Source organism: Puma concolor, chromosome B3 (genome assembly GCF_028749965.1).
Source record: "Puma concolor isolate L17-30 chromosome B3, mPumCon1.1.hap2, whole genome shotgun sequence".
NCBI classification, from domain to species: domain Eukaryota; kingdom Metazoa; phylum Chordata; class Mammalia; order Carnivora; family Felidae; genus Puma; species Puma concolor.
Window position 1 is genome coordinate 40,841,018 of NC_141672.1, and position 18,220 is coordinate 40,859,237.

At 36.9% G+C, this 18,220-nt stretch overlaps 1 protein-coding gene across 3 annotated transcripts in view; it reads right to left on the reverse strand.

The window, feature by feature from the left end:
- Positions 1 to 5,849: 5,849 nt before the first annotated feature.
- Positions 5,850 to 18,220, reverse strand: part of MNAT1 (MNAT1 component of CDK activating kinase) — a 233,279-nt gene continuing 220,908 nt past the window's right edge. For all 3 annotated transcript variants that reach the window (XM_086709610.1, XM_086709609.1, XM_086709611.1), the window contains one exon: positions 5,850 to 6,312. In XM_086709610.1, the coding sequence (XP_086565736.1) occupies positions 6,192 to 6,312 (121 nt within the window). In that variant the 3' untranslated portion in view covers positions 5,850 to 6,191. The remainder of the gene's footprint in view (positions 6,313 to 18,220) is intronic.

Genomic DNA, 18,220 nt, shown 5'->3' on the forward strand with positions numbered 1-18,220 from the left:
GGGTGCAACTGAAATAAGTCTCTAAGGGACTCTCGTAACCCCATCAAGGAAAGCCATTTACTGATGGCGAGTTAATTGTATTTGAGTGCAGCAGCCAAAGAAATGTATCCAGGGAAAGTAAAATTGTTTGAGATTGTTTGTTGGCCTTTTGGAAAAAACAGTTGCTCAAAAAGTTTGGGACACTGGGAACAAAATCAAGTCAATTAAAAAGGTAAATGAGTCTGATTCTTGATGAGTTGATAGATGTTACTACTACTGCTCAGGTCTTATTTATTTGAGACATCAGTGCTGAGTTTGAAGTTGCTGAAGAATTAAGCTTCTATGAATACTCTGCACGGAACAACTATGGGTGAGTATTTTTAAAGAAGTTGAGAAAACAATTCTTTACAACCTGAAGTGGAATCTGCTATGATGTGTTACACCTGATGGTGGTAAAAGATACGTGAAGTAGAAAAAGACCTGAGCCTGGGTGGCTCAGTCAGTTGTGTCCAACTTGGGCTTAGGTCACAATCTCACAGTTTGAGTTCGAGCCCCGCGTCGGGCTCTGTGCTGATGGCTCAGAGCCTGGAGCCTGCTTCACATTCTGTGTCTGTCTCCCTCTCGCTTTGCCTCTCCCCCACTCATGCTCTGACTCTCTCAAAAATAAACAAACATATAAAAAAAAAAAAAAAAAAAAGACCTAGTTGGGAGAAATATACAGAGCTTGGTAAAACCTGTGGTTATTCACTCCTTTCTTCACCAGCAAGTTCCCTGCAGAAGATATTTGAACCTGCCATGTGTTACTGAACTAGTGGTGTCAATACTAAGTTTCATTTGCTTTCATGGCTCCTAACCACCCTCAAGTCCTTTAATTTTTGTCAGAAATTGAACTTGAATCTGAATCTGGCTTGTTCCACATGAGTTTGATTTGCTTAGTAATTGTCAAGTTTGATTGCGATTTTTCTTTTTCTTTTAAAAGAAAAAAATTTTTTAACGTTTATTTATTTTTGAGACAGAGAGAGACAGAGCATGAACAGGGGACGGTCAGAGAGGGAGACACAGAATCTGAAACAGGCTCCGGGCTCTGAGCTGTGAGCACAGAGCCCGACGTGGGGCTTGAACTCACGGACCGCGAGATCATGACCTGAGCCGAAGTTGACCCCTTAAACGACTGAGCCACCCAGGTGCCCCTGATTGCAATTTTTCGAGTTCAAGGTCAAGACTGAAATTTTTCTTAACAAGAGGAACCACTCTTAAACATTATTCTAGAACACTGAATGGCTCTGGAAATTCATTATTAGCTTTTGCTAATGACTTGATAATATTTCTTAAAGGTTTTAACCTATAATTATAAAGCAAACAACTTTAATGTGAAACTGCGGTAGTCATTTCAACAGACATTTGAATCACAGTACCTTTTGTTCCACATTTCTCATGCTGTCAAAAACTAAAACAAACAAGATTTCCACTTTCAAATTAGCAGTAGAGATATTTTCTGTGTTCAGCATTTTTTCAGACCTTGGCAAAAATGCAAAGGAAATTTACATATTTCAAAATCTATTTACCATAATTGAGCTTCTACCTAATGTTCAATTGGAAGTGATTAATGTGCTATGTAATGACATGCTAAAAGGCAGGTATCAAGGGAAGAATCTAATAGAGTTCTACAAATACCTTCCAAGTGATGAATATACCCAATTAAAATCGTATGCTTCTGGATTGGTGCCAGTATTTGGTAGTATATATCTATGTAAAAAAAGACATTTTTAAATCTCATCACAGATAACTATATAACAGGTAATCATTTACAACTGATTTTGATAGGAAATATTTAGAACCCCAATTAAAGGAACAAGGAGCTCTTCTTGAGCTACAATGTAATTAGACACACTCAATTATATTTTGAATTTTGTTCATTAAAAACAGTGTGCTAACTTATTTTATCACAAAGCCTAAAATATTTACTGTCTGGCCTTACAGAAGGGTTTGAGGACCACTCATCTAAATCACTGATTACAAACTCAGATGCCTTCAGAAGCAAGTAGGTAATATAAACAGGTGAAGGCGATAAATGGTAAAAAGTGTAGGAAAGTAATGAATTAGAGCCCTCATCCCTTATCTAAAGACACTGAAAATTGATTCTGAAAATCAACCAAAACTATCCTCTGCAAGACCTTGGGGGTTAATTCAGTTTGGGACTTCTAATTTTCTTCCCTCCCCTCCAAATGAGGAGTGTGTAGGTCATGGGTCAGTATGCTTCCTGTTATGAACCAGATAGTATTTTAGGTTTTGCAAGCCATAAGGTCTGTGTTGCTGCTCAACTCCATCATAGTAGTACCCCAGGGCAGCCATGGACAATACATGCACTATATGCCAAAACAACTTTCATTTATGGACAGTGAAATCTGAATTTTTTATGCTTTTTACTTGTTAAAAAGTATGTATTTTGGCTTTTTTCAACCTTAAGAAATGTAGACAATTCTAGCTCATGGAACATACAGAAACAGGCACCAGCTGGATTTGGCCAGGGGTCCATAGTTGGCCCTCTGCTCTAGGTGAAGAGAATTTTAATTTGCAAGTAGGAATGGGATTTTTTTTTCCTAGTATTGTACATTGACATACTAGGTTGTAAATACTAATTATGGGTACAAATGATGTTCTTATTCATACATGTAAAGTGGTAAGATTCTTGCCTCTATTTAGTCACCCCTTAGACAAAATATGCAGTATATAATTGTAAAGGAAATGGAATCCTTAAAAGCCTCTATTAACATTTTAACCCCTCCCCCCTTTTCCCTCAGAGTGGATAAGTGAATGTACAATTATTTCATTATTTAAATTTAGGCCCATCCTGAAGTTTTTTTTTAATTTTTTTTTTCAACGTTTATTTATTTTTGGGACAGAGAGAGACAGAGCATGAACGGGGGAGGGGCAGAGAGAGAGGGAGACACAGAATCGGAAACAGGCTCCAGGCTCTGGGCCATCAGCTCAGAGCCCGACGCGGGGCTCGAACTCACGGACTGCGAGATCGTGACCTGGCTGAAGTCGGACGCTTAACCGACTGCGCCACCCAGGCGCCCCCCCATCCTAAAGTTTTTAATGGGATACCTGGTAACTGAACTCTTGATGTCCACTAGAAAATGACAGGTGGAAAGCTCAGTAGATCCATCTTTTTAAAATTTTTCCCCCACATTTATTTATTTTTGAGAGAAAGAGAGAGCATGAGTGAGGGAGGGGCAGTAAGAGAGAGAGACAGAATCGGAAACAGGCTCCATGCTCCGAACTGTCAGCACAGAGCCCAACACGGGGCTTGAACTCACAAACTGAGATCATGACCTGAGCCGAAGTTGGACACTTAACTGACAGCCACCCAGATGCCCATACAATTGTTCAACTTTGTTAGCCTTTTGACAAGTTTTTCTGCCACCTTAATTGGATTTTGAAATGATCACCTGACCACCAGTTGACAGCCTAAAGATAACATCTAAGAGAATTAGATCAAATATTTATTAAATGAAATTAAATACTAATAGTGCATCCCGACCATGATGTAAACCATATTCAATACCATTAATATCTGCTTCCCAAAGGAAGGTAGTTAATAGTCAAATCATGTTCTACATAATGAATTTCTCCCAAGGATATAAACAAGGTTATTAAGTTGATGTCATTTATATACCATAAAATAACTAGACACTTCATCTTTAAAACTTCCTGGAAGTCTTAGGAAGTTTGACTACTCAAACTTGATTCTACACAGCTGTTGTTTATAAGCTTGGCAGTTTGACAGTCATCTCTGGAGCATGGACTTCTGACCACTTGGGTTCAAATCCACTGTGCTACTTTTAAGTTGTATTGACCTTTGGCAAGTTAGTTAACCTCCCTATGCCTTGGCTTCTCCATATGTTAAAATGGGTACAATAATACTAGCAGTGTAAAGACTAGATGATAATACACAGTGCATGAAATGCAGTGCTTGGGGCATAGGTATCGCTCAGTAGTTGCTAGCTATTGTTTCTGTGCTAGTGTTGTACAATGTTAAAAGACTTAATTCATGTAGAAGAAAGATTTGTACAGCATTTTGTCTCTGAAAGAGGAAATCACTAGGAAGATAGGGGATAACCTCATTAATTCAGAATATTTGTTATTTAGTGAATTGTCAATAAGTTACCTTTCACCATTCCCTTTGATCTAATAGGGTTAGTTAGCAACTTCTTATTTGGCCTATTGAACAAGGTATGGCAATAGTAAGGGCAAAATATTTACAAATATATAAAGGTTTTGGAATTCAATTTATTTGCCAAATCAGATGCAGGCAATTTCTACAATAAGGTAGGTTTGAAAAAAGTTTCGAAAGCCTTTGAACTGTTCTATTAATTAGTTCATTTAAATACATTATACAAGGCACTAAGAACAAGTAATAGTGTTTCTTTTGTGAAGACTGGATACTGTAATTTGGCAGCTGAGTACAGCAAAGCCTTAACCGTAAGCCCAATGTTCTCACTATTCTTTGAACAGATTTATAGACTGTACTTAAAACCCTAATCCTCATTTGGAGAATGCTGATAGATATGAAAATCAGGATGCAGCCTGATAGAGTATAGATAGGAATAGACTTTAAAAAAAGGTTTCAATTCTAGCTTTTTATTAACTTGTTTATATTATCTTAGCCTACTCAATTATTTGATGCCTTGGTTTTCTGTTATCAAAGATAGTTAGAACTACAGTTGACCCTTGAACAACACAGGAGTTGGGGCACTGTTACCCAGCCCCTGATACACACATTGGAAAATCCACATATAACTTCTGACTCCCCCCAAAACTTAACTATTAATAGCCTACTGTTGACCAGAAGCCATAACAAACATAACAGTCAATTATACATATTTTGTATATGTTTTATACGCTATATTCTTACAATAAAGTAAGCTTAGAGAAAAGAAAATGTTAAGAAAATCATAAGGAAGAAAAAATACTTTTACAGTACTGTACAAAAAAAATCCACATATAAATGGATCCATATAGTTTAAACTTCTTCCAGGGTCTATTGTAAAGATAAAGATATACCTCTATAATTAATATTTTGACCTGCTTAGTCAAATAAGATGGAGTTGTTACATAAGGATATTCCACCCTAATGTAACCACAAATCTTGTTTCACATAACTTTCCTCCCATGAAATTAACATCTGTTGTGATGGACATTTGATAGGAAATCCCTTAATTTCCTTGAGAAAGTATGTCCCGTACCCAGTGGTCTATGTAACAGACTCGTGTAAGGTTGAGATGCTACAAATATCTGTCCTGTCCACATCCAACTCTAAGCAAAATCCTGGGTATACCAAAAGCCTTTGAAGTTTCAACAGAAACTATATCAGAGTCTGCAATTTACTCTGGGAAATTTCATTTAAAATGTATCCATTCCAGTCTCCAAGGTTTCATCATAAAATGAGCTCACATTTGAAGTGAAAGGTGCCATTTAGGTATTAAATTTTATTAACTTATTTCTTTGAATTTGTCATTAAAGCAGGTTAATACTCTCATCTGGTTTATCCTAAGTGTGGCTCACAGCTGGGAACTATAATACCTTGATCGAGGTTGTCTCACTTTCCACTGCTCAAAACAGGCACTGAGTCCTTAAAATTGAGAGAACGGCATTATCATAGGTCAAGTTTTACTTGCCACAACCTGCTGGTAGAAGGAAATATATCCACTTGTCTGGACTAGTATTAAGAACATTGGGGGAGGGGGGAAGGAACATTTTATGAGAAGAAATAATAGACTTGGATATTAACACTAAATGTCGTATTCAAAATGGCATTTTAAAATGTGTTCAAGTAAAACACTGTAATAAGAGAAAAACCACAAAACTTAATATAAAGTCTAGCTTTATTTTTAAAAAGATTTTACAAGTCTGTCAACCTCAAGCATACATAGGTGAATTATTCATATCTTCCATCAGATGAAGTTTACAGCTTCAATCCCTCTCAGAAAAATAGAAGTAAAAAATAAATCTTTTTCACATATATTTGTCCACTATATTACTCAGCTTAGTTCTGAAATTTTCTCTTATAAATACTTTAACACAGCTGCTAATGTGGTGGGACTGTTGTGGTGCAGCTGCATTTGGCTATACTTTTACAAGTCTGCTTTACTTTTGCTAGTTCCCTGGTTCGGCTCCAAGGTCCAAATCTTATAAAGAAGAAATAAAGGTTAACTGGGCTGCCAGAAAAGCCCACTGAATGCATCCTGTAGCGCCCTGTGACAAGCCAGAGAAGAAGTATAGCCTCCAGCGAGATCCTGTGGAGAGGCAGCTCTGACGTGGTTTAAATACCTAAAACAAAACGAAAAGTGTAGCATTGATATAGAAAGCATATATAAATTGGTAAGATTTTTAAAAGCAATAGTAAAACTGATGCAAATTTTAAAGAGGAATTCTGAGACTGAAATGTTCAGACATTCTAAATGCATTACTATTTTTTAAAAGGAAACTCACCAACTATATATAGAGAGCGCCTAAACTCGTTTAATTGTTGAGTTTATTGTAAAGCAAATTACATTAAGATCTTAAAACAGCTCTCAAGGAGGTTTCAAAAATAATACTGGCGATTAAAATGCCCACTGTTCCCAATTTTTAAATGTTTACTTATTTACTTTGAAAGAGAGAGCACGCACAGGGGAGGGGCAGAGAGAGGGTGGGAGAGAGAGTCCCAAGCAGGCTCAGGGTGACAGCGCAGAGCCCGATGACACCGGGCTGGATCTCAGGGACCCTGTGAGATGATGACCTGAGCCAAAAATCAAGAGTCAGGTGCTTAGAGGACAGAGCCACCCAGGCATCCTTCACTGTTCCCAATTTTTAGAAATTACTTGTCTTGTTGGCTATTGTTTGGGTACCTCACTGCTATTCTCCTTCTGACATACTCTTAATAAATAAATACATAGTATCATAATACTATTGTATTAATATTTTGCATAAATATTGAATGTTTTGCATAAATGTATTCTGAAACAAATACTTAAATGAAGGAGGGTTGAAAAATATACTAGTTACTTCAAATTTACTTCAGTATTACAAAAATATATTGTCTCCTTCCTCACATGAGAAATCTCTGAAAGCCTGATTTCAACAGAATGTCCCAATTAGTAAATAAAGAAGTCTTTTGAACTGTCTCAAAAGACAGTGTAACAGAAACCACTTTTCTCCAATCATACGTATATTATTTAGCAATTAAAACTCTCTACCTTGGTAAAGGTAGACAAACAAGCCTAAAATATGGGACAATCCTAGACAAAGAAGGTCAACTTGTTAGCATGACTAACAGCATCGTTGGAAAACAAATATTTCCAGCTTTGCTTTAATGCCTAGTTTAAGAAACCACATTGTTTCTTCAGGCCTCAGGAAGTAAAGGAGCTTCACCCACCTTAGAATTACGGGTATGGCAAATGAATAAATCAGGTACCAGAACATTTTAATAACTTGGAAACTTTTCTACTCATTCATTCAAACTTCCTGTGTGTCAAAGTCTTGATGCATGAGCAACTTATTATTTCTAACATAATAACAAGTCTGTTTTTCATTTGTATCCATGTTTAATAAGGTTGTGTGATTAAAAAATATATGGCAATATAAGAGGCCAAAGAGAAAAAGTGGCCAAAGTAAGACGCAACATAAGCTCCTGGAATTGGCTATAATTTATTCACACTACCACAAATCAAGGTGTTAACTCAATTCTTTGCTTCTCTGCCAAGGGTGAAAGGGGAAAGCAGAAGGAGAAAGGTAATATTTACTGAGCAATGATCTACAAACTTTTTGATAGTATATTTATAGCAGTAAAAATATTTGAGCATGCATTTCCAATATTTGTATACTTATTTATAAATTATGTACTTAATGCATTAATATATAGTGAATAATTATATAACATACTAATATAGAAGGATATTATAAAATATGTATGAATATTCAAAGGAGATAAAAATATTTCAACCAAAGTTCTAATATTTTCTCCCTGTATCCATCTTCTGCACGTTGGTGAATGTATCCCACTTTCGAGGCTGTTATTAAACAGTCATTGTCAAACTCCTGATAGAACCTTATGTCCCATGGGATTTAAACAGGGATTCACCCACCAAACCTACCACATGGACAGAAGAAATATCTGCTTATTTCACCCCAGGACACAATAAAATGTCCACTGTTAAGACTGTGATGCATCAGAAATGATGTAAATTAGGTAAGTCACCTCAGAAGTCTAAAAATCAACCTGGAACAGCATAAAATCCATTTCTCTCCACAGAGATCTCAAAAACCATCACACAAATAAGTAATATTTTTACAAGTATCTTGGAAATGAAATGTTCCGTTCCTGATACAAGTTTCAGGTAAGTTTTATCCATATCCCAGACACTACTGTATTAACCTTCCTTTCCTCAGACCCTCGAAAGAAAAGGACAGTCTTCGATCCAGTGGCTGTTCTCTCCTGGCAAAATTCAGGTACCACCGGAGAATGTCTGTCAACCTTAAGAAGCCAACTATCATGAAGAGAATTGGTTTTCATAGCTGTAATAGAAACCGCTGTGCAACTAGTTGTTTTGATTCATCACATTTTGGTACAACTTGCTTCTGGGAAAGTTGAGTCATACCATTTCTGGCTTGGCAATTCAAGCATAAACTTGAAGTGTACATACAGCTTTTTATATGTTATCCTGAGAAACCTGAAACAGCTGCACTGCTGGCAGGAAAACACAGGACCACCAGTAAAATATCCAAAACAGTTGCATCTTTTAATTTATGACTGTGCACTGTTTCCATAAAGAGTATATAAAACAGTTCAACATTTTATAGGTAAAATGTAATAAACAGTCATACTCATTGATGCCATAAATGTGTAAAAAAAGTTTATTTAAAATGATTAATTAGTGTTCGAAAATAGGATTTCTTGAACAGTCATAATCCAGAGCAATGAACAAACATTTTAAAATTTTAGTTATTAATGCTAAGTTGTAGATTCTTACTGCCAAAATCAAGTCAATTAAAATTTCTTTGCATAGCACTGAAGAAAATACACTTCCCTTCTAGCAATCATTTACATTAAACATGTCTGTGAGTATAGTTCTTTAAAGACCTGGTTATTTACATTACTGTTTTTGATCTCTAGGGCTACACAAAATAGTTACTGTTAAATATTTCAATCTATTTTCACCATGGCAACTTACATTAATTCCAATTTTAAAAAAAAAAAAACCATAATTCATTCTTGGTACTCAACTGTGGGCTTTTATTTTCTAGGTATTTTAACTTAATGTTCTTAAACCCTTTAATTATTGTGGTACACCAAAGTATTGTAAAGGATCTGACACGCTGAAACCACACAATGCGAATTTAGCATTTTGCCTGCTTTTTCACATTAATCCCCATCTGTGTTGTTTTAATTCTTTCATGACCATTACAAGTACATCACTGAATAGGATTCCTGGGGTTTCTGGCAAAGGTCAGTATCATTTCATGTACACCTTTATATAACAGAATGAGGAAGAAGTCTTAGCCAAATTTATTTCTAAAAGTCAAGCTCAGTTGGAGTTTGGAGCCTGGAGGTAATTGCTCTGACTATTTAGCCAATCCCAGGACAGTATTTCTGTTTTTCATGGGTTTATTTTAAATACCTGTAAATCTTATAAGCAGAAACCAGGAAAGAAAAAAAGAGGTTTGCTTACTTTGGTATCTATACCTTATTTTTACTGAAAGCAGACTAAACTCAAAGCTTTAAAAATCATACCTTTGATTATTTTCTTAATAAGACTAAAAAAAAGTATGCTTTCAAAAGCATGTCTAAGATAATTCCTGTACAAAGGGCATCTTGTGCCCTAATTTATACTGTGTCTAAAGTTGCTTTCCTTTGCCATTACCCATCAAAATCCCTTTCAAACAGACTTTGGAGGAGGGGGAGGAAAAGGAGGCAGTGGATCCTGTGAGAGGAGTAAGAAAGGATTAAGCATTCAAAAACCACACTTGAAAGTTTGTTCCTGAACTTTGATTTCCTACACTGTCATTTTCTTCTGTTACATTTAGCAGCTTCTACTCCCAAAGAAGGTGGTATAATTTACACTTAGCTTCAGAAAGACTTCATTTACTCAGTCCTTTAACATAAGAGAGTTCCTCTGAGATTACTCTTTTACTATTTCCCTTCCTTTAAAAGCCCTATATCGACCATCTGGCTAAAGTCTTGGACTCAGCTCATTTTAGTGCTATTCAACAATGCTTTGAGTCCTCAGCTAGGGGCAGAGGGCAGGGGCTGTCACTCAAGACCGAGAGGCAGCACTCTTCCCCTCCAGTCATAACCTCCTCATGAAAACCCTTGAAACACTTTGGCTCTAGAGAATCAAAGAATCTTGAAATTTAAATTGAAATTAAAATGTGAAGTTCATATTAGTTTCCTTTACCTCAAATTACCAGGCCCAATGGGCAGTTAAAAAAAAGAAAAGTCCAAGTTTTTAACTCTATAGTGTTTCCCTTTCCTAAGAAAGGGGGTGAACTCTAGAGCCTAAGACCTTCTTTTCACAAGTGGGCCCATTTGTAAACCTGAATTTAAAGGCACTGTGCATCAAACAGACCAGTTCCAAGTATTTCTGCCTCCCAGCCTACAAAATTCAAATCTAAGTGCCATTAAGAGACATTAACCAGCTGATCTCAGCTGTCGAGACCAAGAGCTCTTATAAGAAATTCAGCCAAGGCTATAAAAGATTTACATGAACAACCTGAAGTCTATCTCAATAGGTTTAAAAACAATCAGAGCAATAGTGTACTCAATTATCACTAAAAAGCAGCAACATTCTGAAAACTGAAATTAGTGCTTAGGTGCCCTAACCCAACCATGATGTCAGAATAACAGACAAACTGTCTACACAGGGAAACTGACAATCATATATTCTAACATAAATGAGGAAAGCAATCCAAGTCAGAACTACTGTCCATAATTCTGAGGGCAGTTTGATTATAAAAACACAAAGCTTCATGAACTCCAACCAAAATATAACAAACTTCCATAATCATGATAGTACTCTTCACTTCATTATCTAACCTGCATGTGAGAACACAAATTGAATAAACTAACTATTAAAGCTATTTTCAAATTTATACTATACACTTAGAAATCTAGTAACCAATTCATCCCAGACATTGAGACCATCTGAACAGCAAAGCTCAGATTTAGAAATTAAAAGCCACATGGTGCCCAAGTGTACAGCTGAATACAGATTGCTCAAATAAGCCTTTCTGAATTATAACTAAAAGTAAAGTGTGCAATTTAATGCTATCAAATAACACACTAGGCATTTTTAGGACAGGGTAGCTGTTACTGAGAGTTAATGTAACTACAAAGTGAAAGGAACACTTCCTTGATTTGAGTGTAAGTGACTGAACACATAAAAGATATAGCTATTTAAGTGTAACATATTCTTTTTTTTTTTTATTTTTTTTTAACGTTTATTTATTTTTGAGACAGAGAGAGACAGAGCATGAATGGGGGAGGGGCAGAGAGAGAGGGAGACACAGAATCGGAAACAGGCTCCAGGCTCTGAGCCATCAGCCCAGAGCCCGACGCGGGGCTCGAACTCACGGACCGTGAGATCGTGACCTGAGCTGAAGTCGGACGCTTAACCGACGGAGACACCCAGGCGCCCCTAAGTGTAACATATTCTATGATCAATTTTTGTTGGTAGTTCTGGATATATCAAATGATAGAACGCTAAGGATAGATTCCATCTGTAGAATACAGATAAATACAAGAGTATCTCAGGAATCAGGTGCTATGAGATATAGTCGAATAGAGCCATGAAAACAGATAATAAAGGATGGCCATATATATCAAATGATTTTTGATAAATCTTAAATAGACTCCTCAAAGTAAGAAGATGTTTGTCTCAGTTATAATATGTTTAGCTAATTTCAGTATTATTCTAAATGCTTAAATGAGATTAAGCAGGTAAATGGTATAAATAATGTTTTTACTTACTGATTCTTAAAACATTATGATACTCATTCCTATGAATTTATTCAAAATAACCAGAGGAGAGAAGGGAAGGCAAAGTTTCATGAAAAATCTAAAAATAACAAATCATATCAGTCATAAAAATAACAAATCATATATAGATTTTGTATGTCCCAGTGAGGGACAGGTGTCACTTCTGTGGTGAAAATATAGTAGAGATAATAAAAACAAATATCCTAGTTTCTGATTTTCCTTTTTTTTTTTTTAAATTTATTTTTGATAGAGAAAGAGACACTGAGCGGGGGAGGGACCGAGAGAGAGAATCCCAAACAGGCTCTACACTATCAGCATTAGAGCCCAACATGGGGCTTGACCTCACAAACCATGAGATCATGACCTGAGCCAAAATCAATAGTTGGATGCTTAAGTGACAGAGCCACCCAGGAGCCCCTAATTTCTGATAAGTTCCTAAAAATTCTAGTGCCTCATTCTGGCTTATTTAATGTAATTTCTTACTGTGAATTCCGTGTAACAGACGTATACCAGATGTTTCATCATAACTTTATACAACCAGGATGGTAATTTTTCCCCAAAGGTGGGACAGACAAAATGCAGAAATTTATATGTATGCAGTGTATTCCTTCTTCAAAAAATTAAAACAAATTACTGAGTGCCAGGTATACTGAGTGCCAGGCAAATTACTATATGCCAGGTATTGAAGCAACTCTGAGAATAAAACAGAGAGCAGACTCCATATTCTCACGGACCTTATAATTCAGCAGAGAAAAAAAGATGTTAAATAATGGATATTATGAATGAGAAAGTCAGGGCTCTATCAGTGTAGATTAAAAGGAAGCCAGTATGAACAAGTTCAGAAAAGGTCTCCCTAAGGAAAGGACAGTCAGATTCAGACCCAAAGGATGAGGAAGAGTTAGTTATTAGCAAGGCAAGAGGAATAGAGCAGCAATCCAGTGCAGGAAGAATGTAGCAGCAAGGCATCATATTGAGAACATGGGGGAAAGGTGGCTCCAGGTCAACATGAGGCTGGAGATGCTGGCAGAAATTATCCAAAAGAAGACCTTATAGGAAATGCTAATAACTGTGAATTTTATTCAAAGGGCAATGGGAGCCACTGAAAAGTTACTGTTAGGAACCTGGTTATTTAAGCTACTTTGACTGTACAATGGATGGGAAAAAAGCAGGAGTCAATTAGAGAGAGACTCCTAAGAAGATTGCTTCTCTATTCCAGGCTTAAGATCATGGCACCTAAATTAGGGTGGTAGCAGTGGTAATAACCAAAAAAAAGAAAAAAAAAAAAAAAGGACTGGTTTAAGAGATATTTAAAAGCCAACTGAGTGAGTGGATAATATGGGAGCAAGAGAAGAGGGGAGGAGAAACTGGTGTCAAAGTCAACTTCCAGCTATCTAGTCATGTGGAACAGGGAATGTGCCCTCACAGAGGCAATGGAAAACTGGAAAAGAAACAAATTGGTGTGGGAGAGAAGGGAAGGGAAAGATCATTCGTTTAATTTTGGAGTTAAGTCTGAAGTGATTATAGAACAGACACATGAGTGGATATAGCAGCTGGATATATGCGCCAAGTGCTAAGAAGAAAATTATAGAATGAAGGTAACAATTTGGGAGTCATCACTATTTAGATGGTATCTGAAACCATCAGGTAGGTGCTAATATTTAAGGAGACAGGAAAGAATGAGAGAAGAGAGGGCCTAAGGCAGAGGCCTAGAGAACAACAGCATATATATAATATGCCAAAAAACAAAAAAAAAAATGGTGGTGAATTTTATGTGTAAACATAAAATTACGTTGCGTGGGCCACAGGATGCTCAGATTATCTGGTAAATCATTATTTCTGAGTGTGTCTGGAAGAGATGAGCATTTAAATTGGTGAACTACCCAACAGGAGTAGGTATTATCCAATCTGTTGACAACCTGAGAATAACAAAAAAGTGGGGAAAGACTGAATTTCCTATGGATGACTGAGCTGGAACATCGATCTTCTCTTGTCCTGAAAGCTCCAGACTGGCATCTAGACTTGATCTGGCACCTACACCATTGGTTCTCTCTTAGGCCTTTGAACTACGCCACTAGCTTTCCTGAATCTCTAGCTTGCAGGCAGCAGATCATGGGCCTTCTCAGCCTCCATAATCACATGAGCTGATACTTATAATAAATCTCTTTTATCTCCCTCTCTCTCTCTCTCCCTCCCTCTCTCCCTCCTACTGGTTCTATTTCTCTAGACAACCTCACTAATACAGAAGCTAATATTTTTTGAAGTGAAGGGTGTGTTCAGGTGTGGTAAATGTTGCCACTCCATACTAATGCCTTATGCACTCTCTTCCCCTAGATTTTCAAAGAAGGTAGAATCAAGGAAGGTTAAGCCACTTGGAAAGGTGTTAGAACCTGCTACTTGTGTCTGACTCCTTCTTGTAATTTTAAGAATAATGGCAGAGACAGAGATGTGAAACCTATTAGATTTCTCCATCTAGGGCCTCCTCATGGTATTTATAGCAGTAATGTTTCTTATAGCAAAAGAACAAAAGAAACAACTGAAATAGCCACTGACAGAAGAATGGGCAAATTGTTACTTACACAGTAGAACAGAGTACAGCAGTGGAAACAAAGGATATACAGCTTCACTGCATGTATCAACACTGCTGACTTTCATAAACAATGCTAAGTAAAAGCAAAGACAAAAAGCAAGTTACAGAAAATATGAAGAGCACAGTTCATTCATATAAAGCTCAGAAATGCAAAGTACACATGGAATGTATAGATATGACCAAACTGTAAACAAAGCAAGTAAATGATAATCAGCAGTTTCAGGGTGACTGAATCTCTGATTTGAGGTGGGACAACAATAAAGAGAAGAAGAATGCATGCAGAGAGGACTTCTACAGCATTGGTTATGCTCCATCTCCTAAGTTAATGAGTGGAATTCAAAATACAGAACCTGAAGGAGTAGAGGAGGGAGAAGCAATGAGAATGGAAAAAATTAGGGGTACTTTGGTGGCATAGTCAGTTAGACACCCAACTCTTGATTTCAGCTCAGGTCATGATCTCCCCGTTCATGGGATAGAGCCCTGCATTTGGTTCTGCACTAACAGCACAGAGTCTGCTTGGGATTCTCTCTCTCCTCTCTCTCTCTCTCTCTCTCTCTCTCTCTGTCCTAGTTTTCTCAAAATAAATAAACTTAAAAAAAAATTTAAAGGGGCACATGGGTGGCTCAGTCGGTTGAGGATCTGACTCTTGATCTCAGCTCAGGTAATGATCTCCTGGTTTGTGGGTTTGAGCCCCACATCAGTCTCTGTGCTAACAGTGCTGAGCCTGCTTGGGATTCTCTCTCTTCCTCTCTCTCTCTCTGCCCCTCCCCACTCTGTCTCTCTCTCTCAAAATAAATAATTTTTTAAAAAGAATGGGAAAAATTCAGCAATTGTTTTATTATTACTCTTTGTAAAATTATGTATCATATATTTTTTCTATGTATGAAATATTTTTTAAAAAGTAGTACAAAGAGCATAGCCATTAATCCAGTACACAATCTGCATGTAAAACCAACCACTCTTAGTTGGCCTTAGTTTCATAAAATATTACTACTTTGATTCCATTTGCAATAATTCATGTTAATTATAATTTATCTTAAAATATGTTTAACACTGCAATATGTTACATTCATATTGTTCTCTGTACTGTTTTAGTGGACTCTGGTTTATGAGCAAGGTGAATACATTAATTTAAGATCGGGAAAGTTAGTAAAATCAGATTTATCTGCAAAGAACCCTTTGAAGAATACACATCTAAACAGCAAGCCTAAGTACTGGTTAAAAAGCTGATCTACTAAAGCAGCAAAAACAAAGTGGCAGATGAAATTGGTTAAGTGGTCAAGGAGACCTCAGCCAAATTCCTGATAATCTAGAATATTCCCCATAATGCTGCTGCAGATTTGTATTTCTTTACCAGAATGAAACACACTAGGGGACATAGCTCAGTGGTAGAGCATTTGACTTCAGAATGAAACATACTGAGCCTTCTGTAGCTAATATGAAGGGAACAGCCTAGATGGATAAACCAAATCCAACTCTTCTCTCTGTCCAATGTTAGTTAGTTAAGCACCCCCTAAATTTGCAGAAGAACTGTCCCCACTGGTGTGGGTTTTTGTTAAGTGCACTGTCTAAATTAACTATAAACAACCTCAGTCCTCTCTCCTGTATCATCATTTCCCTTTTCTTCACTGTACCACCACATTAATACATAAAGACATCATGGTTTAGTAGAAAGGACAAAGACTTTGGAAACATACACTTAGGTTTGAATCTCTCCTTGAACAATTACAAACATGATTTGGAAAGTGCTTTAATTTTTCTGATCCTTATTTCCTCATCTGCAAAAGAAACAAGGAGGCAATACCTCTTCATAGTATTTTTTAGAGGAGTAAACAAGAAAATGTGTATATTACATCTGGCAAAGAACAGATATTCAATAAAGTATATATCCCTGACCATCCTACATATTCTCTTTGATACTATTAATACAAAGTATACTCTCACAATAGCCCAAATTTCCAAAGTGCTTTACTTTCTGCTAATTAATATGTACCTCTCCTTTCCCAACTCTGTGACCTTCCTGTCTCTTCCCACATCTATTTCAACAATATTTAATAGTTTTGCCCTCTCTGTCCCCCCTTTCATTGTACCCTAATTATAAAGATTCAAGTGGAGGTTTTGTTTATATTTTTTACGTTAGTCAAAAGATAAGGAGTAGGGGCGCCTGGGTGGCTCAGTCGGTTAAGTGGCCGACTTCGGCTCAGGTCATGATCTCGCGCTCCGTGAGTTCGAGCCCCGCGTCGGGCTCTGTGCTGACAGCTCAGAGCCTGGAGCCTGTTTCCGATTCTGTGTCTCCCTCTCTCTCTGACCCTTCCCTGTTCATGCTCTGTCTCTCTCTGTCTCAAAAATAAATAAACGTTAAAAAAAAAAGAGAAAAAGATAAGGAGTAGTCCTGCTTGTTCATCTTTTATCACAGGACACTAGAATAACCCAAGGATGCCAATACCTTCATATGAAAAGACAAATGGGGAAATTTGTATATATAAATATATATATATATATATAATACATTTATATATACATAAACATATATGCACAGATCTGTATTTCACAAATACTAGCACACTCTAGTACGTTTTATTTCAAAAGTTAAATTGCTACATTATTTCCACTCTAATATCCTGCATTTTGACTCTCATCACCATTGAATGGACATTTCTTTGTTCTCATCCCCCACAACATCTTCCTCTACCTCTCTTTATCTGGAGACAGCCTCCAGCTATAAAATGCTCTTAGCTTGTGACTTCCATAAGAATGTCTATAATTTGGACCACACTCCTACTGCTTTCACACAGACTCCTCAAACTTCTCTTTTCCACTTGGCTCCTAATTACTAGTTTTCTTCTTGGTTTACCTCGTCCTTCTTGGTTTACCTCGTACCTTCTCCTATTCTTTTTTTGCTATTATTTAAATTTCAGTTAGTTAACACAGTGCAATATTGGTTTCAGGAGTAGAATTCAGTGATTTATCACTTACATTCATCTGGTACCCATCACAGGTGTTCTCCTTAGTACCCATCACCCATCTAGTATATCCCCCACCTACCTACCTCCATCAACCCTCAGTTTGTTCTCTATCGTTAGGAGTCTCTTGTGGTTTGTTTCCCTCTCTCCTCTTCCCCCATCCCATATATTGATCTGTTTCGTTTCTTAAATTCCACATATGAGTGAAATCTACGGTATTTGTCTTTCTCTGATTGACTTATTTCACTTAGCATAATACATTCTAGTTCCATCCGCGTGATTGCAAATGTCAAGATTTCATTTTTGATGGCTGAATAATATTCCAGTGTGTGTGTGTGTGTGTGTGTGTGTGTGTGTGTGTGTGTGTGTATCCTCTGCTTCTTCAGTCCTCACTGTGACTATATCCAGTTGGCTTTGCACCTCAGTTACAGCATTTTTCATTTCAGCCTGGCTAGTTTTTAGTCTTTTATCTCAGCAGCAACGATTTCTCTGGTGCCTTCTATGCTTTTTTCAAGCCCAGCTAGTAGTCTCATGACTGTTGTTCTAAATTCTTGTTCAGATATATTGCTTATATCTGTTTTGAGCAAGTCCCTGGCTATGATTTAGTCTTGACCTTTCTTTTGTGAAGAATTCCTCTGTCTTGTCATTTTGCCTAAGTTTCTTTCTTTTGCA